This window comes from Rhinoderma darwinii, chromosome 3 (assembly GCF_050947455.1).
Source record: "Rhinoderma darwinii isolate aRhiDar2 chromosome 3, aRhiDar2.hap1, whole genome shotgun sequence".
Classification (NCBI taxonomy): Eukaryota; Metazoa; Chordata; class Amphibia; order Anura; family Rhinodermatidae; genus Rhinoderma; species Rhinoderma darwinii.
The window spans coordinates 313,484,014-313,510,051 of NC_134689.1; the positions used below are offsets into that span (position 1 = coordinate 313,484,014).

Below are 26,038 nucleotides of genomic sequence, written 5' to 3' on the forward strand. Positions count from 1 at the left end.
ATAGCCCACATGTGGCCCTAGCGTGCTACTGGACTGAAGCATCGGCCTCAGAAGGAAAGTAGCACCTAGAGGATTTTGGGGCCTCCTTTTTTTAGAATATATTTTAGGCACCATGTCAGGTTTGAAGAAGTCTTGTAGTGCCAAAACAGTGGAAACTCCCCAAAAGTGACACGGTTTTGGAAACTACACACCTTAAGAAATTTATCTAGGGGTATAGCTAGCATCTTGACCCGACAGGTCTTTTACTATACTTATTGGAGTTTGTCTGTGAAAATGAAAATCTACTTTTTTTTCTGAAACATTATAAACATTTTTAATTTTTACAAGGATTAAAGAATAAAAATCACCCCAAAACTTGTAAAGCTATTTTTCCCAATTACAGCAATACCGCATATGTGGTAATGAACTGCTGTTTGGACCCACGGCAGAGCTCAGAAGGGAAGGAGCGCCATTTGGATTTTCTAGCGCAGATTTTGCTTGGTAATCGTTCTGTTTGTGGTTTTGCTGGTATTTCAGTTTATAATGTGGGGGCATATGTAAGCTGGGCAGAGTACATCAGGGCATAATAAGAGGGTATAATAATACGGTAAATAAATAATAATTCCTAGATATGTGGCCAGTGTCGCACTGCTAAATGGAACACAGAAAAGGTTTGGACCCTTGGTAGTTGGCAGGCCTAATACAGCAATTGAAAAACGGATGCCAGAGGCAAGGAAGCCTTATTTCCCAGCTACCAATAGAACAGTTAAATTTTCAAATTTTGAATAATAATCTTTATTATGCTATTCCAGCAAGTAAACAGACAGACAAAACCAACATGAATAGTTAAAATTTTCTATGCATGGATGGGGTCAGTAGCCGTTGTGGCTATAGCAATATATATGTTTTCCTGCCGTCTGTGACTGCAGACAAGCAGATTCAGGAAGTCACCGATATCGACGGAGACCTCCTAAGTAGTTAAATTGTTAAATTATAAAGTAGAGATGCCCACATTCCAGCATGCGTTAAAATTAGGAAGAGAGCCCCCCCGACATGTTTCGCTACTTATGTAGCGTCCTCAGGGGTTCATGGGGCTACTGGCGGCGCGCCGGGAAACTCACGCTGTTATGGGAATCCTCTGTGACGTATCAGAGGGTGTGTACATGGATTGGACCAATGACAGTGAGGGTGGGCGGAAACCACAAAACCCCCATTTGAGTGGCAGGTAAAGCTGCCAATCGAAAAGTAGATAGCCCGAGCATTCACTAGAAATGACCCCGCATGCGCACAGGGGCTTATTCGGCACTTTATTTAGTGGACCACACGTAAGGATCATCAGATGTATAATAAATGCCTCTATTCAGGAACACTGGGCTTGAAAAGGTAGCCGTTGTTGTGATGGTTACACGGTCTATACCAGTAGGTGATGTGTAAGCCGTATAGTATACCGGCTAATGAATTAGGAAAAATATGTAAAAATGTAATATAACGGCAGATACTCCTGCCGATGGATGACAACAGGGTGCTGGGACACACACGGTCACTCATTAGAGTGCACGCATGTGTCCCCACAAAATAATAATATAGGTTTTTTAGCCAGAACCACAAATAGAATAGTGATAACGGTTAAAAAAGGGGTATTAAAGGTGTAGATACAACACCAGTGGGTAGGCTAGTTCTAACCAGGTACATGCAATATAGTTCTCAGAGTAGGTAGGGGAGATCTAAGTGGAACTAATCAAATGTTTACTAAGGCATAGGTCGATGCCCCAACCACTGCCAGCGGTCCGTATACAAGTCCAAAAAAGGGGGAGGGGTAGGAATACCATAGGTAGAACAGAGAGAGTCTGGGGCCGCCAGATCTCAATAGTTGGACATTGTCTGTAGTCTTGCATAATGTCACTGTATAAAACAAACAGTATATATATAGTTTTTAAGATACAAAAATAAGATTAGGTTATGAACATATATCACTGAAGTAGTGGTATTGAACTAAATGTATTAATCTGTCAATCTCAAAGAAAAGCCGTAAATGTAAATCCCTCATTAAGACCCGAAGGGTTGAGAGAGTGCAATCGATGAATCCATCGAGCTTCCTCCTGCAGTAGCATACGATCTAAATTACCAGCCCTTGGTCCCAATTTTACCTGGGAGACACCCCAGAACTGGAGTAACTTAGTGTCGCCACCGTGTAGCTGGTGCATATGTCTGGATAACGTAGTGTCCTCTTTATGATTAATCGTACTCAAGTGCTTTGAGATTCTCCTTCTTAGTTCCTGTATGGTCTTACCCACATATAGTTTGGGGCAAGGGCATTTCGCTATATATATCACCCCACTACTATGGCAGTTGATAAACTGCTTAATCACATAGATTTTACCGTCAAATGGATTCGTAAACGTTTTTGTCGTGGGCATAAAGGGACAGAAGGAGCAGCGACCACATGGGTGGGAGCCCTTGACTGGAGATTTTAACCAAGTCTGTTGAGAACTGCTTTTAGTGGTATAGTGACTATGTACCAAAAGTTCTCGTAGGTTCTTCCCTCTACGGTAAGTGATACTCGGAACTGCAGAGATGACTTGTTTGAGGTCTGGGTCAGTGGTAAGTATTGACCAATGTTTTTTAAGAATATCCATAACTTCAAAGGAACAGACGTCATAAGTGCCAATGCAGCGGATGGCACTGGATGACTCATTCTTGACAAGGTTTGTACCTTTGTCCTGAATCAAGCCCTGTCTATCAGTTGCCCTAGCCCTCGCATAGGCCCTATGTAGCCACTTTTTCGGATAGCCACGTGCCACGAATTTATTATATAATTCGTCGCATTCGATCTGAAAGGATTGTTCATCAGAACAGTTTCTCTTGGCTCGAAGGTATTGCCCTATCGGTATACCCCTTTTCAGGGACGATGGGTGATGACTTTGCCAGTGTAAAAGACTATTCGTGGCCGTGGCTTTCCGAAATATATCGGTATGGACACTACCGCCAGGGTCCAGGGAGATCTTAAGATCAAGAAAACTGATCTCGCTCTTATGTGTTTCATGGGTAAATCTCATGCCAATATCATTGTTGTTAAGTGTCAGAACGAAATCATTGAATAAATCAGTGTCACCATCCCAAAAAATGAGAATGTCGTCAATGAATCTCCCCCAAAACAAAATGTGTGATGTAAAGGAAAGTAAATTATCTGTGAAAACAATGGTGTCTTCCCACCACCCCAAAAATAAATTTGCATAGGTAGGTGCGCATACAGTGCCCATGGCTGTGCCTTTTACTTGTTTATAGTACTTTCTATCAAAGGTGAAATAATTATGTGTGAGTAGAAATTGTAACAGTGATAAGACAAAATCATTATGTAACTGAAATTGAATACCTTTGGTGCTTAAAAAGTGTTTAACTGCAACTAAACCTAATTGGTGCTGAATATTGGTATATAACGATTCTACATCAATAGTGGCAAGTATGGTGGTTGAAGTGACATGGATCTCCTGGATCCTGGCGACAGTGTCCTTAGTGTCCCTCAAAAAAGAGGGTAGGGAGGAGACGAACGGTGAAAGAATTTCGTCCACATAAAGGCTGATCCCCTGTGTGAGATTATCATTTCCTGATACGATTGGCCTACCAGGGGGAGGACGTGCAGCCTTATGAATTTTTGGCAGGGCATAAAACGTTGCTAAAGTCGGGCTAGGGTTATATAGTCGTTTGAATTCGTCTGTAGTTAGTAGATTATTAGTTTTTGCCTCCGAAAGGAGGACATGCAGTTCGGCCAGGAATCGGTCTGTAGGGTTACCTGTCAATATGACATAGGTGGTGGTACCCTACAGACCGATTCCTGGCCGAACTGCATGTCCTCCTTTCGGAGGCAAAAACTAATAATCTACTAACTACAGACGAATTCAAACGACTATATAACCCTAGCCCGACTTTAGCAACGTTTTATGCCCTGCCAAAAATTCATAAGGCTGCACGTCCTCCCCCTGGTAGGCCAATCGTATCAGGAAATGATAATCTCACACAGGGGATCAGCCTTTATGTGGACGAAATTCTTTCACCGTTCGTCTCCTCCCTACCCTCTTTTTTGAGGGACACTAAGGACACTGTCGCCAGGATCCAGGAGATCCATGTCACTTCAACCACCATACTTGCCACTATTGATGTAGAATCGTTATATACCAATATTCAGCACCAATTAGGTTTAGTTGCAGTTAAACACTTTTTAAGCACCAAAGGTATTCAATTTCAGTTACATAATGATTTTGTCTTATCACTGTTACAATTTCTACTCACACATAATTATTTCACCTTTGATAGAAAGTACTATAAACAAGTAAAAGGCACAGCCATGGGCACTGTATGCGCACCTACCTATGCAAATTTATTTTTGGGGTGGTGGGAAGACACCATTGTTTTCACAGATAATTTACTTTCCTTTACATCACACATTTTGTTTTGGGGGAGATTCATTGACGACATTCTCATTTTTTGGGATGGTGACACTGATTTATTCAATGATTTCGTTCTGACACTTAACAACAATGATATTGGCATGAGATTTACCCATGAAACACATAAGAGCGAGATCAGTTTTCTTGATCTTAAGATCTCCCTGGACCCTGGCGGTAGTGTCCATACCGATATATTTCGGAAAGCCACGGCCACGAATAGTCTTTTACACTGGCAAAGTCATCACCCATCGTCCCTGAAAAGGGGTATACCGATAGGGCAATACCTTCGAGCCAAGAGAAACTGTTCTGATGAACAATCCTTTCAGATCGAATGCGACGAATTATATAATAAATTCGTGGCACGTGGCTATCCGAAAAAGTGGCTACATAGGGCCTATGCGAGGGCTAGGGCAACTGATAGACAGGGCTTGATTCAGGACAAAGGTACAAACCTTGTCAAGAATGAGTCATCCAGTGCCATCCGCTGCATTGGCACTTATGACGTCTGTTCCTTTGAAGTTATGGATATTCTTAAAAAACATTGGTCAATACTTACCACTGACCCAGACCTCAAACAAGTCATCTCTGCAGTTCCGAGTATCACTTACCGTAGAGGGAAGAACCTACGAGAACTTTTGGTACATAGTCACTATACCACTAAAAGCAGTTCTCAACAGACTTGGTTAAAATCTCCAGTCAAGGGCTCCCACCCATGTGGTCGCTGCTCCTTCTGTCCCTTTATGCCCACGACAAAAACGTTTACGAATCCATTTGACGGTAAAATCTATGTGATTAAGCAGTTTATCAACTGCCATAGTAGTGGGGTGATATATATAGCGAAATGCCCTTGCCCCAAACTATATGTGGGTAAGACCATACAGGAACTAAGAAGGAGAATCTCAAAGCACTTGAGTACGATTAATCATAAAGAGGACACTACGTTATCCAGACATATGCACCAGCTACACGGTGGCGACACTAAGTTACTCCAGTTCTGGGGTGTCACCCAGGTAAAATTGGGACCAAGGGCTGGTAATTTAGATCGTATGCTACTGCAGGAGGAAGCTCGATGGATTCATCGATTGCACTCTCTCAACCCTTCGGGTCTTAATGAGGGATTTACATTTACGGCTTTTCTTTGAGATTGACAGATTAATACATTTAGTTCAATACCACTACTTCAGTGATATATGTTCATAACCTAATCTTATTTTTGTATCTTAAAAACTATATATATACTGTTTGTTTTATACAGTGACATTATGCAAGACTACAGACAATGTCCAACTATTGAGATCTGGCGGCCCCAGACTCTCTCTGTTCTACCTATGGTATTCCTACCCCTCCCCCTTTTTTGGACTTGTATACGGACCGCTGGCAGTGGTTGGGGCATCGACCTATGCCTTAGTAAACATTTGATTAGTTCCACTTAGATCTCCCCTACCTACTCTGAGAACTATATTGCATGTACCTGGTTAGAACTAGCCTACCCACTGGTGTTGTATCTACACCTTTAATACCCCTTTTTTAACCGTTATCACTATTCTATTTGTGGTTCTGGCTAAAAAACCTATATTATTATTTTGTGGGGACACATGCGTGCACTCTAATGAGTGACCGTGTGTGTCCCAGCACCCTGTTGTCATCCATCGGCAGGAGTATCTGCCGTTATATTACATTTTTACATATTTTTCCTAATTCATTAGCCGGTATACTATACGGCTTACACATCACCTACTGGTATAGACCGTGTAACCATCACAACAACGGCTACCTTTTCAAGCCCAGTGTTCCTGAATAGAGGCATTTATTATACATCTGATGATCCTTACGTGTGGTCCACTAAATAAAGTGCCGAATAAGCCCCTGTGCGCATGCGGGGTCATTTCTAGTGAATGCTCGGGCTATCTACTTTTCGATTGGCAGCTTTACCTGCCACTCAAATGGGGGTTTTGTGGTTTCCGCCCACCCTCACTGTCATTGGTCCAATCCATGTACACACCCTCTGATACGTCACAGAGGATTCCCATAACAGCGTGAGTTTCCCGGCGCGCCGCCAGTAGCCCCATGAACCCCTGAGGACGCTACATAAGTAGCGAAACATGTCGGGGGGGCTCTCTTCCTAATTTTAACGCATGCTGGAATGTGGGCATCTCTACTTTATAATTTAACAATTTAACTACTTAGGAGGTCTCCGTCGATATCGGTGACTTCCTGAATCTGCTTGTCTGCAGTCACAGACGGCAGGAAAACATATATATTGCTATAGCCACAACGGCTACTGACCCCATCCATGCATAGAAAATTTTAACTATTCATGTTGGTTTTGTCTGTCTGTTTACTTGCTGGAATAGCATAATAAAGATTATTATTCAAAATTTGAAAATTTAACTGTTCTATTGGTAGCTGGGAAATAAGGCTTCCTTGCCTCTGGCATCCGTTTTTCAAGCACTGCTAAATGGTGCCCGATCTTATCCGCTTTTGGAATGCTCTGCACAATTTCTGTCGCTATATTCTGTGCGCCAGAACTTTTTTTTATTTTTTCTCCACCGAAGCCATGCGAGGGCTTATTTGTTACGTTACAATTCTGTCGTTTTCATTGGTACAATTTTAGGGTACATGTGATTTTTTTGATCACTTTTTATTTGATTTTTTGGCAAGCAAAGTGACAAAAAAACATAAATTCTGACAATGTTTTTTGTCCTTCTTTTTTTTTTTTACAGTTTTCACCGTGCGTTATAAATGACATTTTACTTTATTCTGCGGGTCGATACGATTATGCTGATACCAAGTGTATACAGTTTTTTGTTTTTTTTTAATGTTTTGTGGCGTTTGCGCAATAAAATCACTTTTCTGTAAAATTAGTTATTTTCTGTGTCGCCATATTCTGAGAGCCATAACTTTTTTATTTTTCAGTCAAAAAAGCTGTATAAGGGCTTGTTTATTGCGGGACGGGTTGTAGTTTTTATTGGTACTATTTTGGGGTACATGCGATTTTATAGTTTGGGTCGTTACGAACGTGGTGATACCAAATATGTGTACTTTTTTAACGTTTTCAGTTTTATTTTCCTATAATAAAAGACTTATAGGAAAAAAAGCATTTTTTGTTTTTGTAACTTATTACTTGTTTTTACACTTTTATAAAACATTTTTATTACTTTTTTTTTTTACTTTTTTTACTTGAAGACCTGCAGCGCTGATCGCTGCTATAATACCTTACACTACCTAGGTAGTGTAAGGTATTATAAATGGTCAGAGTGATGCTGAGAGTCACACTGACAGGAAGCCTATGAGGACTCCGGCTGGTCCTCATAGGCTTCCATGCATGGCAGACCCGGATGCCGTTTTATGGCCTCCGATTTTGCCATGCAACTGACTGCAGCACCCGCAGTCGTTCCCCGGGAAAGTTTGTTGCAGCAGCAAACTTTCCATTTTGTTGCTACAACAAATATGCGATTGTATGATCGGGACCTGAACCAATTAGGTCCCGATCATGTTTCCGGGACCAGAGGCAGGGGTTAACAGTGCGATCCGGGCGTCACCGCTACTCTGAGACACCCAGATTGCGCTTTTAACACCCACTGTGAATTCACGTCGATCCTGCACAGAGCCCAGCAAGCGCCAACGTGAATTTACAGTGGGTGGTTAGGCAGCAGTTAATAATGGTGATCATATTCTATGTAGCCGAACCAATCAGTTTGGCTGTCAGAGAACAGGTTGCTGGGGATCCGGGGACGCTGACACAGCCGGCGTCCGAGCGCTTTTCACATCGCTATGCCGGCTGGAACAGAGATCTTTATAGTCACGCCCTGGCAGCACGGGGTATATGCGGATAGGACGTGTATCTACAGATTGTCGGCATGAAAGGGTTAAAAGGTTTTCCCACCTTGGACATTTATGCCATATCCACGGGACATGTAATTAATGTCCTTTAAATGTGGGTTTCACATCTGTGACCCGCACCTTTCTTTAGAACAGAGCCCCTTCACCCCGTCCTACCTTGTCAGGCTCACATTGCTCCTCGGCCGCTGACTGACGAGGTGGTTGGGAGTACGGAAACAGTTGAGCTCCGTTCTATGTAAATTATGGAAACTGTAGCTCAGCGAACTCAGCTGTTTCCGTTTTCCCTACCACCTCGTCACAGTGGCCGGGAGCGGCGGGAGCCAGACAAGGTAGGACGGGGGTCAGGTAGCCCCTTTCTAAAAATATGTGCGGGTCCTAGGACCAGCATCTTATTGGACATTTATGGCATATTCTGTGGATATTCCATAAATGTTCAAAATGTGAAAACGCCTTTAAACAAACTAGTGATAAAAAAAAATGTCATTCCTAAAAATGAGTCCATTGCATTCTCAATAAATGTCACATAATAAACTGCAAATGTAAGGCACCCGAGATGGGTAGCAATGGAGTTAAAAGAGCTAGCTGGCCAACAGACTGTAAAACGATCCGTGGTCACAGCGTGTCTATCTACAGGATGTGTTCATGAGTTGCACGCAGCACCAAAGTTATTTTTAATCCTTGAGTATTAAGGCTATCATATGTTCGTGTTGCGGTGCTCCTGTTAGCCTCTCAATCTGATTTTTGTTTATTTGCAGAGACTGGATGGTTCAATAAAGGGAGAGCTTCGTAAGCAAGCGCTGGACCACTTTAATGCTGAAGGCTCAGAGGTTAGAGTGCTTTTTGTTGTCTCTGATCTTAAGGATTTCTGTGCCTGATACTTGGCCTTATTATGTAATTCTTTATTAGGTATCTGTTGTAAAACCCCCAACACAATAACAATATCTTTCTTTAATATTTAGGATTTTTGTTTTTTGCTGTCTACGCGTGCTGGTGGGCTTGGAATAAACTTGGCTTCTGCGGACACTGTAGTTATCTTCGACTCAGACTGGAATCCTCAAAATGACTTACAAGCACAGGCCAGAGCTCACAGGATTGGCCAGAAGAAACAGGTAGCAACCTGAGACACTCTGTGGTAGCAGTAATGCTAATGTGCAATTTCACAACTTGTAATAGAAAGGAAAGAAATAACCATACTAGAACTGGATCTGACTGTAATTAAACACAGAATAATGGCATTAAAAAAATAAATAAATAGGGACACTCAACTTAAGGAAAAGAATCAAGGAAAGAATGTTATGTTACTGTTGTGAATGATTTGTCCACTAGAGGCCATTGGTTAGCGGTCTATTTGGAGATGATAAAATGTCTAATGCTTGATAGTTATCATTAAATCAAGGGTAGGCAATCATGGAGATCTACAGTAATGTTTTGGATAATAATAATGATAACAATAATGCTTGTAGCAACAAAGCCTACTTTTTTTCATTGTTGCAGCACTGCCCCACACCGTCTACTTTTCCACATTGCATTGGTTTTCATAGGACAAAAAAAAGGACTTAACCATCAGAAATCTGTCTTTACCCTATAAACTTGAGTGCCTTGGTATGACGAGCTTAAAGGGGTTTCTGGGCATGGGGTGTTTTTTCATACTGATGCACAGGATAGGTCATCAGAATATGACCGTTGGGGGTCTGACACCCGGATCCTGCACTGATTAGTTGCCTCTGGCACCGCAAGTTATGCAGTGGTCAGTGCCGGAAGCAGAAGGCTCTGACTATTGTATTGCGGACGTACTGCAGCTCTGTTGTTTTTCAAGTGTATAGGAGCAGAACTGCGGTAACCCAGCACGGCGCTATGCAGTGGTCGGAGAGATCTGCTTCCGGCACCAACCTCTTCATAAGGTCCGGTGCCCGAAGGCAGCCAGAACAGCTGATTGGTGCAGGGTCCATGTGTCAGACCCCCACCGATCATATACTGGTGACTTATCCTGTGGATAGGTCATCAGTATGAAAAACCGCTCCATGCCCAGACAACCCCTTTTTAAGTGTGTAAATTATGAATTTTATTCTAGTTGCCTTTATGGAGATAAACCTCTTACCTTACAGGTTTAGTGACACAAGTTATACTTATAGGGGCAATTTACAAGTAATACTTTTTACTGTATAGGTGAATATTTACCGCCTTGTAACAAAGGGAACAGTAGAAGAAGAGATCATCGAAAGGGCAAAGAAAAAGATGGTCCTTGACCATCTTGTGATCCAGCGTATGGACACCACTGGTCGGACTGTACTGGAAAATAACTCTGGAAGTTCAAAGTAGGAGCACAACAAACTCATCAATTGTGGTTATAATTCTGTGTTCTCTTTTCATGTGTGGTAGTCATTTATGTATTTTGTAGTTAACTGACATTTATTCTTTATTCCAGTTCCAATCCATTTAACAAGGAGGAGTTAGCTGCTATTCTTAAGTTTGGAGCAGCAGACCTCTTTAAGGAACCTGAAGGAGAGGAATCGGAACCCCAGGTTAGAATTACTTGGTGTTTGTGTAAAACCTAATTCACACTAGCGTGTTCGGTCCGTGATATACGGTCCGCATGTCGGACGCATTTCCAGGACCGAACACAGTGCAGGGAGCCGGGCTCCTAGCATCATAGTTATGTACACTAGGAGTCCCTGCCTCCCTGCGGAACTACTGTCCCGTACTGAGAACATGATTACAGTACGGGACAGGGTTCCCGCAGCGAGGCAGGGACTCATGGCATCGTACATAACTATGATGCTAGTAGCATTCCTCCCTGCACTGTTTTCGGTCCGGGAAATACTGCCGACATGCGGACCGTATCTCACGGACCAAACACGCTCGTGTGAATTAGGTCTAAGATGTATGTAAGTATGCTGATAAACTCCACCTGTTTTCATAGAGAATCTGGTTCTTAGTAATGTTTATACAAGCAAATGTCGTGCCTAGTCAACATAACACATTTTAGCACTAGTGAATAACATAACTGATGCAAGTTGTTCACAGAGTTCAGGAAAAAAGTATGGGGACCTCTAACTGGTTCTGATTTCTAGACTATAACCGGAAATAATAAAGCTACTGGAAATATATATTAGTTACTCCTATTTTCTAGTGATGATGTGAAATGGGCCTTATGTGGATTCTGTTTTTGTATGTACTGTATGAGCAAATATATGCTCAATTTGTTTTGATAACTCAAGTGGTAGCAGATCTTTCTACAGATATTTGCAAAGCTGTAACCATTTTTACCATGTTAAGCTTTTCAACATTTAGCTTTTACTAATAAATAATAACGGTATGAATGTTTATAAAAGTGTTCACTGCACTGAATCCAGTATCTGTGACATGAGCATGTTCGTTAACGTCAGGACTTTTGTAAACTCGCCTTTTTAAGTTTTCTCTTATTTTGACTTGTTCACTGATAGGAAATGGATATTGATGAGATCTTACGCCTAGCAGAGACCAGGGAGAATGAGCCTAGCTCTAGTGCAACCGATGAGCTGCTGTCTCAATTCAAGGTAAGCTGTGTCTAATTCTACCAGTATTATTTGGTGGATAAGATTTCTACATTCTACTAAATCCATTTTAAGACAATACGTAGAAGGTCATTGTAATAAGAACTTGAAATAGATAAGGTTTATTCTGCATCCTTTTTCAGGTGGCTAACTTTGCAACTATGGAAGAAGTAGAAGCTAATCTTGAAAAACAAGGCCAAAGGGATTGGGAAGACATCATTCCTGAGGAACAAAGGAAGAAAATTGAAGAGGAAGCCCGGCAGAAAGAGCTACATGAAATCTACATGCTTCCTAGGATTCGGAGCTTAAACAAAAAGGTAGAACCTGGACTGAAGTACCTAAACACCCCCAGCACCATCACTCCTGTGGGACCATGTTTTATTGGGCATTTAATTGTACTACTAGGGCATATGGACATTATAGATAGGAGTTCCCTGCTTAGGATCCCCTCTATTAGCCAGAGCGAAGAGTTGTACCAATGAGCGTTACCCCTATAGGGGACTTAGAGCAACCATGTAATACCAGATTTCTTTTTCAGAAGATCCTCGTTTAGAGTAGGTTGTCCATATGGGTCAACCCCTTTAATTCAGCTTTTTCAGTATTTATTCTGCAGTAAGATTTGTACAAATGATTTCAGATTATGTCATAAATTATTATAAACGGTTGATATACAGTGTAGATAGCAGGCATGTCATAAAACAGAAGGTAGCGCAGCCCAGTGATGTCAACTTATTTATATCTGCCAGGCACAGGCAAATGACAGCGAGTCTGATCTGGAATCCAAACAGAAAGCTCAGCGATCCTCTGGCTCAGAGAGTGATTCCGACGATTCAGATGATGACCGAAAACCCAAACGCAGAGGACGTCCCCGCAGTGTTCGAAAGGACACTGTGGAGGGTTTTACAGATCCAGAGATTAGAAGGTATATCAGTTGAAGCCTTCATTGTTTAACCGGTTAAGGACTAGGCTGTTTTACAGCTAAATGACCAGAGCAAATTTCACAATTTTGCTATGCGCTTCTTTAGATGACTATAACTCAGCAGGTGAATAAAGTTCATCTTTGAATTTTACACTCTTTTTAAAGGACAGATACGGCTTTGTTTTAGTGGCATTTGTCAGTATATATAATTTTTTTTTTTTTCTCTAAAGTGGGCAAAATTGGAAAAAAATGCAAGAATTTAACAATTGCGTCGGTTTATGCTAGCATTTTTCACACACGGTATGAACCACGGCCAAAATTAATCTCCTTTCACATTCTTCCACTTCTCCCGTGCATGGGGATACCAAATATGTGAGCCTTATTCACTGTGCGGGCATGTGCCAGGGCTTGGCATAAAAGGAGGCTTTTTGGCCTTTTCGGTCCAGGAATTTTGCATTTGATTTTATAGCCGCATACTGTTTTCTGGGGGGCCTAATGCTGCTGAAACATTAGAAACACCCCATAAATGACTTCATTCACACAAGTAGACCCCACAAGGTTTCCTTCAAGGGGTTTATCATATTTTTAGCAAGTCCAGTTTTCTTCTGAAAGTTTCTTGAATAAGATGGAACAAAATAAAATCAGCACTTTTTTAGCAAATGCGTCAGTTTAGGCTAGTATTTTTCACACACGGTATAGACCACGGACAAAATTCATCTCCTTTCACATTCTTCCACTTCTCCCGTGCATGGGGATACCAAATATGTGTGCCTTATTCGCTGTGCGGGCATGTGCCAGGGCTTGGCATAAAAGGAGGCTTTTTGGCCTTTTCGGTCCAGGAATTTTGCATTTGATTTTAGAGCCGCATACTATTTTCTGGGGGGCCTAATGCTGCTGAAACATTAGAAACACCCCATAAATGACATCATTCACACAAGTAGACCCCACAAGGTTTCCTTCAAGGGGTTTATCATATTTTTAGCAAGTCCAGTTTTCTTCTGAAAGTTTCTTGAATAAGATGGAACAAAATAAAATCAGCACTTTTTTAGCAAATGCGTCAGTTTAGGCTAGTATTTTTCACACACGGTATAGACCACGGCCAAAATTCATCTCCTTTCACGTTCTTCCACTTCTCCCGTGCATGGGGATACCAAATATGTGTGCCTTATTCACTGTGCGGGCATGTGCCAGGGCTTGGCATAAAAGGAGGCTTTTTGGCCTTTTCGGTCCAGGAATTTTGCATTTGATTTTAGAGCCGCATACTGTTTTCTGGGGGGCCTAATGCTGCTGAAAGATTAGAATCACCCCATAAATGACTTCATTCACACAAGTAGACCCCACAAGGTTTCCTTCAAGGGGTTTATCATATTTTTAGCAAGTCCAGTTTTCTTCTGAAAGTTTCTTGAATAAGATGGAACAAAATAAAATCAGGACTTTTTTAGCAAATGCGTCAGTTTAGGCTAGTATTTTTCACACACGGTATAGTCCACGGACAAAATTAATCTCCTTTCACATTCTTCCACTTCTCCCGTGCATGGGGATACCAAATATGTGTGCCTTATTCGCTGTGCGGGCATGTGCCAGGGCTTGGCATAAAAGGAGGCTTTTTGGCCTTTTCGGTCCAGGAATTTTGCATTTGATTTTAGAGCCGCATACTGTTTTCTGGGGGGCCTAATGCTGCTGAAACATTAGAAACACCCCATAAATGACTTCATTCACACAAGTAGACCCCACAAGGTTTCCTTCAAGGGGTTTATCATATTTTTAGCAAGTCCAGTTTTCTTCTGAAAGTTTCTTGAATAAGATGGAACAAAATAAAATCAGCACTTTTTTAGCAAATGCGTCAGTTTAGGCTAGCATTTTTCACACACGGTATAGACCACGGTCAAAATTCATCTCCTTTCACATTCTTCCACTTCTCCCGTGCATGGGGATACCAAATATGTGTGCCTTATTCACTGTGCGGGCATGTGCCAGGGCTTGGCATAAAAGGAGGCTTTTTGGTCCAGGAATTCTGCATTTGATTTTATAGCAGTGTACTGTTTTCTGGGGAGCCTAATGCTGCTGAAACATTAGAAACACCCTATAAATGACTTCATTCACACAAGTAGACCCCACAAGGTTTCCTTCAAGGGGTTTATCATATTTTTAGACAGTCCAGTTTTCTTCTGAAAGTTTCTTGAATAAGATGGAACAAAATAAAATTAGCTTTTTTTTTTAACAAATGCGTCAGTTTATGCTAGCTTTTTCACACACAAAATGGACCACGGACAAAATTCATCGCATTTCACATTCTTCCTCTTCTCCCGTGCATGGGGATACCAAATATGTGTGCTTTATTCATGGGCATGTGCCAGGGCTTGGCATAAAAAGAGGCTTTTTGGCCTTTTCGGTCCAGGAATTCTGCACTTGATTTTATAGCCGCATACTGTTTTCTGGGGGGCCTAATGCTGCTGAAACATTGGAAACACCCCATAAATGACTTCGTTCACACAAGTAGACCCCACAAGGTTTCCTTCAAGGGGTTTATCATATTTTTAGCAAGTCCAGTTTTCTTCTGAAAGTTTCTTGAATAAGATGGAACAAAATAAAATCAGCACTTTTTTAGCAAATGCGTCAGTTTAGGCTAGTATTTTTCACACACGGTATGGACCACGGCCAAAATTCATCTCCTTTCACGTTCTTCCACTTCTCCCGTGCATGGGGATACCAAATATGTGTGCCTTATTCACTGTGCGGGCATGTGCCAGGGCTTGGCATAAAAGGAGGCTTTTTGGCCTTTTCGGTCCAGGAATTTTGCATTTGATTTTATAGCCGCATACTGTTTTCTGGGGGGCCTAATGCTGCTGAAAGATTAGAATCACCCCATAAATGACTTCATTCACGCAAGCAGACCCCACAAGGTTTTCTTCAAGGGGTTTATCATATTTTTAGACAGTCCAGTTTTCTTCTGAAAGTTTCTTGAATAAGATGGAACAAAATAAAATTAGCAATTTTTTAGCAAATGCGTCAGTTTATACCAGCATTTTTCACACACGGTATAGACCACGGTCAAAATTAATCTCCGTTCACATTCTGCCACTTCTCCCGTGCACGGGGATACCAAATATGTGGCCTTATTTATCACATAGAGATGTAGGAGGGCGGAGGATAGAAGAAGATTATTTCACATATCGCTTTTTTTCAAAGCTGGTTTTACAAAACTCAACAGAGTTTCTATAACACTTCCAAAATATCTGCTCGTCCACACTTACATTCTGCTCAGGGGTGTAGAGTTGCAGAAATAAATTATTCAGGGAATTTATTAGCGGTCTTATTTTGAACAACCGATCCCGGTTTGCATCGGTACTTGGGGGGGCCTGTGCGTTGTCATTGAAGTGGAGGAACCTCATTATTGTCTCATAACGAGACCTGGGCATTACTGCAGAATATACTGGGGTGGCTTGGGCGGGTCTTGTTGACCAGTAACACCTAATGGAGGGCTTTTTGACAATACCCATATTGTGGGTGAGCCCCAAATTTTTTTTTAATTCCTGCAAATTGGTGGGCGTCCAATCTCTGGCATGGGTGGATGAAGGTTTCTGCCTTATATATTGCGTGGCATATAAATTTGTTTCGTGGACAATCTGATTTAGGATGTCGTCCGTTATAAATAAATGGAAGTAATCCATTTGGACAAAATTTGTATTGTCCACGGTTATGCCAGGAGTGGCAGTAAATCCGTGGATTCTAGGCCCAAAAGATGGGGCAGGTGCCCATACAAGAGCCTGGACTGGAGGGACCAGGCTGTCCCGTGCTACAGCGCTACTTGGCCCTGCGCTTTCATGTTCTGCAGTTTCGACTGCATCAGGGACAACGTCCCCTGAAGATGAACCTGAAGTGACGCTGTCATCGTCACTACCTAAAACAGGTTCCATCTCGGACGCCATCTCTGATGCGGTCTCCGACTCAGACCACAGCATGGCGTATGCCTCCTCGGCGCTAAACAACTTCCTCGCCATAACGTAACTAACACTAACACTAACTAAACAAATTTTATTTTTTTATTTTTTTTATAAAACACACAAACTAAGGCCCCATGCACACGACCGTGCCCGCAATTGCTGTCCGCGATCGCGGGCACGGCCGGCCGCTGACTGACAGCCGCATTTTCGGGCCGTGCTCCCATACAAAGTATGGGAGCACGGCCCGCAAAATGCGAAAGAACGGACATGTTCCATAATTCCCGGAACATTTCCACGGCACTGACACCCTTCCGTAGTGCTACTGAAAGGTGTCAGCGTTCAATGAAAGTGAATGGCTCAGTTTTTGCGGACCGCAGTTGCGGTCCGCAAAAACGGAGGTTTTTTGCTGTCGTGTGCATGGGGCCTAACTGCTATATATATCTACACTACCGCTAACAAAAAAATAAACCGCTATTGCTATATATATTATATATATGTGGATATATATATAATTATATACTCCCTACCTGCCTATTCTAATAGAATAAAAGAAAGAAAGGTAGATAGATAGAAAAAAAGATAGATGGATAGATAGATTGTATAGATAGATAGAAATCTATCTATACAGAGAATGTTTTATAGTGTAACTGTTTTTTTTTTTTTCACTGTAATCTTCTGGCAGCAATTCTCCCGAGTCTCTTTTTCTCCTCAAACTGAAACAATATTTGAGGAGAAGAAAAGAGGCAGGAGATTTACTGCCAGAAAACTCAAAATAAAACAAATGTGGTCGCTGTGATTTTCACAGCGACCACATGTTCAGGGACCATCAGATTGGTCCCTGATACTCTGCCCAGTGCCCAGAGCTGTTGGTAACAGCGAGGGCACAGGGCTGTGTGCACGCGATCGCGTGCACACTGTTTTATAAGCAGAAATGCATGTGATCGCTGTGATTGGTTGTCACAGCGACCACATGTTCAGGGACCATCAGATTGGTCCCTGATACTCTGCCCAGTGCCCAGAGCTGTTGGTAACAGCGAGGGCACAGGGCTGTGTGCACGCGATCGCGTGCACACTGTTTTCTATGCAGAAATGCATGTGATCGCTGTGATTGGTTGTCACAGCGATCACATGTTCAGGGGCCAAAAGATTGACCCCTGACATTCTGCCCAGTGCCCATGGCTGTTAGCAACAGCCAGGGCATAGAGCTGTGTGCACGCGATCGCGCGTGCACAGTCTCTGAAGTGCGGCCGTATATATACTATACGCCGGACTTTAGAGACCCTGACCGCTGGCCGTATATTTACGGCCAGCGGTCGGGAACCTGTTAATATACTGAACTGATCCATCTGAAAATATGATCTCCAATTTTACGGTCTTTTTTCTTTTTTGTTAGGTTTATAAAGGCATACAAAAAGTTTCCAACTCCACTTGAAAGGTATGTTTCTTATTGCTGCATCTTGCATTTTCCAAATAGCATAGTGCTTGAATTATAATATTTTTTTCCGTCCTCCCTGAAAAAGACTTGAGTGCATTGCACGTGATGCTGAACTTGTGGAGAAATCGGTGGCAGATCTCAAGAGATTGGGAGACCTTTTGCACTCAAGCTGTGCCTCAGCCATGCAAGAGTTCGAAGAACAATTAAAAGAGAATCCTACTGATGGTATGTTCCCTAATTGATGTAAACATGTTTCTGTTACTCTCGGTACACAATGAGCCTTGTGCATAAAAAAGAGGTCAGATGAACTGCCAGTGTTGCGCACAGCAGCCAATCAAATCATATTTTTCACTGTCTAATATGAACTGGAAAAATGAAATCTAGAAACTTGTTGTTATGGGCACTACTGATACTATTTGATGCACTATTTATATTTTGGGCACTACTGATACTATTTGATGCACTATTTTTATTTAGCATTTTTTTAATCGCGGTCTTTTTAATCGTGTCCTCTTTAAGTTGGGCAGCATCCGTTATTAAAGTAGCATTAACATAAGTTAGACATCTATTCGCAGTCTAACCGGCTGTTACAATATCCAAAGTTTAATTATAAATATAATAATTCGAATTTCAATTCGTAGACTCTTCACTATGAAGGGCTAATTTCACACAACTGATCGAAGAATCTAAAAAAATACGTATTAATAAAATGAAATTCGAACTGGGTTAACTTGTATTTTCTACTAGGTAAAGGACCTGGCAAAAGAAGGGGTCCAACTATTAAAATTTCTGGTGTCCAAGTAAATGTAAAAGCTATTATTCAACATGAGGAAGACTTTGAAATTCTCAGTAAAGCCATTCCTAAAGATGCAGAGGACAAGAAAAAGTGAGTGATGTTTTCCACATTGCTTTTCAATTTTTACCAGCATGGTCAGGGGGCATTAAAATGTGTTGCTTAGGTACTAATTCCCTTTTTTTCCAAAATTTGACATGGCCATGCAGATCACAGGTAACAAAGCATAGGGGGAGACTTACTAAGACTGGTGTTCCTGCTCAAGAACACTGCATACATTGTCTATTTAGTGTGCACCATATTCATCAACAAGATGTGCCTTTGAGGAGTGTAGAGCATGCTACTGAACAGCACCATGCTCGTCAAAAGCTTACACGAAAAAAGCTTGACACAAACAAGGAATGTTGCTTGTCTAAGAAAAAATAGAGACCAGCATACATTTTCATTAGCAATGATTGCTAATTTTTTATACCAATTTCTTATGCCAGAGTCCTGTTGTAAAGGCTTTCTAAATGATGTGGCCATACACAATTTTTAGTTCTATCTATTCTCTCCCTTATATCTCAGGTTCCAATTATCTAGTCGAGTTAAAGCTGTTCATTTCGATGTGGATTGGGGTGTAGAAGAGGACTCCCATCTGCTCTTGGGAATTGTTGAACATGGCTATGGAAACTGGGAGCTCATTAAAAGTGACCCGGAGTTGAAGTTGGCTGATAAGGTAAAAGGGGATGACCAGTTATGGTTTTTATCGGAAAGTAGCACTTGAATTATGAATGATTGCATTAAATGGATGATTTACGTTTGACCTTTAATGACTTGATAGCAAAACATGCAAGAATTAGTGTTTTTTTTTTATAAACCAGCAAAGAACATATGATCTGCAGATCAGTAATGGTAAATAATGTGACTGGTTTTCACTAGAAATACTAATCTTAATTTTGCACTTTTTAGAACTAATCCTTAATTTTTAACAGTTCTGATATTATTTTCAGTCAGTTACATATTTAGTACGGTTGAAAACAGACATATGTCCATCAAGTTTAACCGAGGGATGGGAGAAAGCAAAAGGATATGGCAAACAAGAACTCATTACATTGACAGTCCTATTTATTTGTTCCAAGAAATTATCTAAGCCATCTACAGCTCCTGCGGTGACTATTCCACAGATACACAGTTCTCACAGTAAAGAAGGCATGTCGCCTCTGGAGATTAAACCTTTTTTTCTCCAGACAGAGGGAGTCCCCTTGTCTATTGAGCGATTTTACATAAAATATTATTTCACCATATTTTTTTGTATGGTCCATTCCTATATTTATATAAGTTAATCATGTCCCCCCTTAGTCGTCTCTTTTCAAGACTATATAAATGTATTTATTTTAATTTCTCCTAATAACTAATAGCCTAAACACAAGTCAGCTTGTAATTTATGAACATCTTCATACATTGAACTTTAATACATATCTTGCTGTCACCTGTAAAAATAGAAATAGTGCTATTAATCCCATCCTCTATATCAGGGGTCAGCAACCTGTGGCACCAGTGTGCTGGCACACTTCCCTCTCCCAGTGTTCAACGGGGAACGAGTACGACGCTTCATTATACTCTTGGCAGCGCTGATCACCAGGAGAGAGAGCAGTGCTTCATTGTGTATGCCGCTGCTGAATACTTGGTGAGCAGACAATGCAGCACTGCCGTCTCTCCTGGTATTCAGTGTCGCCAAGTGCATAATGCAGCGCTGTTCTTTCCTGGTGTTCAGCGCCGCAAGGACAGAGTTCAGTAACTATAGTGTAAAATAAAAAGTTAGCAAAAGTCGGCGGCTATCTCATATGTGCAAGCTGGTGTTCAGTAGCCGTGGTCTCTCCTATGTGTATCCCCCACAAGCTAGTGTTCAGTAGTCACTCTTCTGTGTGCTGCTCCCTCCCAAGCTAGTGCTCAGGAGCCACGGTCTTTCCAATGTGCGACCACATCCCCAGCTGGTGTTCAGTGGCCCCACATGCACCAAAGATGGATTATCTTGCAAAGAAAATCAGGGACAAGGATTACAGTGACATACAAGTTTAATGAACTGATTAATTGGTTTATGTCATACACAGGGTAACAGTTTGTCTTATATGACTTTCATGTTTGCATGGCACACGGAGTACTTCATCACTGATTTTTTTTTTAATCGGCACGCCATAAAAAAAAAAGTTTGCCTACCCCTGCTCTATATCATTAATAAATAAATTGAATAATATCAGTCCCAGCACTGAAGTGGTACACCACTTAAATAAGGGGACCTTTCAGAGTAGTAACCATTGACTACAACTCTCTGGATACAGTTCTTGAGCAAATTTCAATCCAGTTACAAACTTAAAGGGGTTGGTCGCTTTATGTACCGTATTTTTCGGACTATAAGACGCAATTTGTAGCAAGAATAAATCTTGCTAAAAAGTCTCTGCGCCAGACCCCCCTGACTGCTTCCTTAATTAACCCCTTCCCGACCCATGACGTGCTAGCACGTCATGGGGGGGGGTGATGTTTGGAGCGGGCTCACATTCTGAGCCCGCTCGATACACTGCAGGTGTCCGCTGTGTTTTACAGCTGACACGCTGCTCCAATGGCCAGGAAGCGCGATCGATCTGTTCCTGGGCGTTTAACTAGTTATATGCCGAGGTCAATAGCGACCGCAGCATTTATAGGGGTTTTCACATGAAGGACATTTATGACATATCCACAAAATATGAACACATCCCAAATATATTTAAAGCAAACAAAAAACGGAGTATAAAGCCATATTTATAAAGATATAACAAATTTTATTAAATCCCAGAAATAAGACAAACATTTTAAAAAGGTACAAAATGATTGGAGAGGCTCTATAATGTTACAGGGTAAGACAGGAATACAGATCATCCATATAATAGCACTACAATCCCTACAGTGAGGGTATATGGGATGGGTAATAGGTAGCCCTATAAGTGGCTAATCCCTCATGTAAAAGCCCATTAACTAATGGACACAATGGTCCTGGGAAAAGTTAGGGAAAACCTGAGTATCCAAAGATGGAGGAAACCTTACCCATATCAATGATCATGGAACCCCAACGCGCGTTTCGCAATGTGTGCTTCCTCAGGGGGGGGCATAGTGTCCTGTTGCAGTCATGACATTAAATAGGACAAGACCCAGATGTATTCTGTTGTTAATCAGCACCATGAGATGGCGGCACATGTCCACAGACGCGACCGGAAATGAGGCGCGCCCCACTTCCGGCCTCCAGCGGCGTAGCGCACATCCGGGTTCCTGATTTTTATAAATATATATGTTTTTGACATATGAAAGCTGCATCTATTAAGGGTAATTTTCTGTTTCTAGATCTTACCTGTGGAAACCGAGAAAAAACCTCAAGCAAAACACTTACAGACCAGAGCAGACTATCTACTGAAAACCCTTAAGAAAGAAATAGAAAAAAAAGAAGGTGGTCCGACTGAGGAGGTAAGAGAGTATTTGCAGTCATTTTACTATAGTGTGACTTGTTATTTATTTATTTTTTTGCTAGAAGTTTCGGCATATTTGTCTGTCTGTTTTTAGGTAAAAAAGAAAAGAAAGCCACGTGCAAAGAAAGATAGCGCAGGCAAAGTGAAGAATGAGCATGGCAATGAGATCTCATCACCTAGGCTGTCTGACAACCCATCAGAAGATACAGAAACCAAGGTGTGTACACTTATTTGCTGTCGAAGACACATATAAGACTAACTCGAGACATGCACATTTTATTTCCCAAAAAATAGTCAGAGGTTATATGGACTACAAAAGTGTCCAGGTAAATGCAGGCAAAATATTACCCACGTTACTGTCCAAGGGACTAAAAAATTGGCATGGGGTCTGACGATAAAATGGTTTCAAGGAAAGTTTTTACACAACGTGGGAAATGGTCTACCAAGCATATAGCCTGGATGTATTCAGCTGTATGCCTATACAGTTAATGACGTATGCCATTGACTCCCAATAAAAAGGGCAAAAAAAAGTAGCACACTAGTATTGAAAAGTAAATACTACTTTATTTATTCCTTTAAATGTATTGGGAAAAATGCTACGTACACAAATGCTGCAAGATCAAAAATATATGGACACCCAAACATGAATTTATTTGTGGAGCGCTTCATTTTTAAACCATGAGCATTATATGGAGTCACACCCTCCTCGGATGATATAAAAGCCTCCACTGTTCTGGAATGCTTTGTACTAGATATTGCAACTTAGCTGTAGGGATTGATGTCCATTCAGCCACAACCGTATTAGTGGGGTTGGGTACAGATGTTGGGGTCTGGTATTAAGATGGTATTCCAGTTAATCTCATAGGTATGCAATGGGGTTGTGGTCCGTGCTCTTTGCAGGCTGCTGATGTATTGCCACACAGAAACTTAGAAAACCATTTCCCCAAGCTGTTACCATATAGTTGGAAGCACACAACACTCTAGAATCTCACTGTCATTGTATTCTCTAGCAATAAGATTTCCTTTTTTTTAGAACTAGCCCAAACCATGTACATCAATCCCAGGCCATTATTCATCCTCTACCAACCTCTGGAGTCGGTTTGACTGGCAGGACGAGGTCTGTCATTACTTCCAGACGAAGTTTGGAACTCATTAGTGAGAATTGTAGTCAAGGACAGCACTTGATACTCTGTGTTTTTCAGCACTTGAGCTTGTTTGCTGTGCATACATTTGATGAGGCATAGCTAAGTTATTGGACAGTGCCATCCTTTGACAGTGCCATATTTAAAGTCACTGAGATGGTCAAAATGACCCATTCTACTGTTAATGTTTGCCTATAGAGATGCCATGACTTGATTTTATGCAACTCATAGTTACAGAGTTGAAAAATGACCTAAGTCTATAGAATTCAAACTTTTATACTAAAAACCCTGGTTAATAGGGGGAAAGGCAAAAACCACCCAGTGGAAAAAATTCATTCCTGACCCTTGCTGGTAATCGGACAGATCCCTGGATCAGCATTCTATATTTATATCAGTAACCCTGTATATTCTGTTTTTCAAGAAAGATGTCTAAGGCTATGTCCAGACATAGCGAAAAAAAATGTGCTTCAGATTTGTATTCCATGCGGATTGAGCTGCATTTCAAAGTGTCAAATACGCAGTAAAAATTCATGGCTTTCCCGTACAAGAATGAGCATGCTGCGTTATGATTTCCATGCTGATTTTTTACGCTACGTGAGGAAGGGGTTTTCTAAACCCCATCCACCAGTGTTGTACTGTAAAGTGCAGTGGATTTGCGGTGCAGAATTTGCACCACAAATCCGCTACGTCCGGATCCAGCCTAACCCTTTCACACTTTCAGCCTTTAGCAAATCTTGTGGGAGCATTTATTAATAATATAGAAGATGGGATCAATAGCACTGTTTTTGTATTTTTACAGATGTCACTAAGTATGTAGTATAGTTTAACCTATTGAAAATGTTCATAAATTACAAGCTGATTTGGACACACTGAGTGTTTGGGCATCTACTTGGCAAAGGAGGTTCAATGTGGATAAATGCAAAGTTATGCATCTGGATACTAATTCTCTGCATGCATTATATGTCTTCGAGGGAGTTAAACTGGGAGAGTCACTTGTTGAGAATGATCTGGGTGTACTTGTAGATCATAGACTAAATAACAGCATGCAATGTCAATCAGCTGCTCCAAAGGCCAGCAGAATACTGTCGTGTATTAAAAAAAGGCATGGACTCGCAGGACAGTGACATAAAATTGCCGCTTTACAAAGCATTAGTGCAGCTTCATCTGAAATATGCAGCTTTGTTCTTGGCACCAGTTCATAGAAAGGATGCCTTGGAGCTGGAAAAATACAAAAAATAACACCTAAACTGTTAAGGGGCATGGAGAATCTTAGTTATGAGAAAATATTAAAAGAAAAACATTCCTTTAGTCTTGAAAGGAGATGTTTAAGGGGGGACATGGTTAACTTGTTTAAGTATATAATTGACCCATTCAAAAAATATGGTAAAAAGCTGTACCGTGGAAAAGTCCCCTCAAAAGACGAGGGCCTTTCCTAATACACGACAATGTCTTGTTAACTTTTGATGCAGCATGCATTGCATGCTATAATTTAGTTTTTCTTGATAATATCATTGGGAGACTTCACCATGGGTATCGGGCCCTTGCAACTAGGAGGCTGACACTAGGTCGGAAAGAGTCTTGGCTCCACCCCGGCAGGCCATACCCTTTCCACAGACACTGGCTTAATCCGTTTTAGCCTAGTGTCGAAGGAGGCAGACATAAACGGATTGTCAGGTCCAGGGGCGTAACTAGAAAAGACTGGGCCCCATAGCAATCTTTTGACTTCCCCCACCCAAGTGCCACACACAGCCACCCTTATAGATAGTGCCCTGTAGATTGTGCCATACGGCCTCCCTTTAGACCGTGCTAGACAGTCCCCCTGTAGACAGTGTCACACCCCACTTGTAGATAGCGCTCCCCACCTACCCCCTGTAGATAGTGCCATACAGCCCCCCTGTAGCTAGCGCCATAAAGCCCCCTTGTATATAGCACCACACAGCCCCCCTCGCTTGTATATACTGCCACACAGCCCCCCTTAGTAAATAGTGTCACACAGCCCCCCCTTAGTAGATAGTGCCACACACAGAACCCTGTAGATTGCGCCACACACAGCCCCCTGTAGATAGCGCCACAGCCCTCCCCTTGTAAATAGTGCCATACAGCCCCCCTAGTAGATAGTGCCACACAGCCCCCCTTAGTAGTGCCACACAGCTCCCCCTTGTGTATAGTGCCACACAGCTCCCCCTGTATATAGTGCCACACAGCCCCTCTAGTATATAGTGCCACTTTGCTTCCCCCTTGTATATAGTGCCACCCTGCTCCCCCTTGTATATAGTGCCACCCTGCCCCCCCCCCCTCTTGTATATAGTGCCAAAAAATCATATCAAAATCAAACCACCCATCATCTGCTGCAGATTATAGAGTGACTACATTACTGATTAGAGGCAGAATAAACATTTACATTAAGTGACTCACCGGTGATGTTTCAGATTCTAGTTCTTTTTTTCTTTTCTTCTCCATCCTGTCCAGACCTCTATGATGACTTCTCCCGGCCACTAACCATTTCTGCAGTTTTCCCGCTTAGATGTC

The 26,038-nt window shown here is 41.7% G+C and overlaps 1 protein-coding gene across 2 annotated transcripts in view; it reads left to right on the top strand.

The window, feature by feature from the left end:
• The window catches only part of CHD2 (chromodomain helicase DNA binding protein 2), a 98,338-nt gene that overhangs the window by 49,847 nt on the left and 22,453 nt on the right, over positions 1-26,038 (top strand). For both annotated transcript variants that reach the window (XM_075858220.1, XM_075858222.1), the window contains exons 20-32: positions 9,023-9,094; positions 9,227-9,376; positions 10,434-10,582; positions 10,693-10,789; positions 11,711-11,803; positions 11,944-12,117; positions 12,547-12,722; positions 18,057-18,098; positions 18,184-18,323; positions 18,846-18,984; positions 19,459-19,609; positions 22,246-22,365; positions 22,462-22,584. In XM_075858220.1, coding sequence (XP_075714335.1) covers positions 9,023-9,094; positions 9,227-9,376; positions 10,434-10,582; positions 10,693-10,789; positions 11,711-11,803; positions 11,944-12,117; positions 12,547-12,722; positions 18,057-18,098; positions 18,184-18,323; positions 18,846-18,984; positions 19,459-19,609; positions 22,246-22,365; positions 22,462-22,584 — 1,626 coding nt within the window. The remainder of the gene's footprint in view (positions 1-9,022; positions 9,095-9,226; positions 9,377-10,433; positions 10,583-10,692; positions 10,790-11,710; positions 11,804-11,943; positions 12,118-12,546; positions 12,723-18,056; positions 18,099-18,183; positions 18,324-18,845; positions 18,985-19,458; positions 19,610-22,245; positions 22,366-22,461; positions 22,585-26,038) is intronic.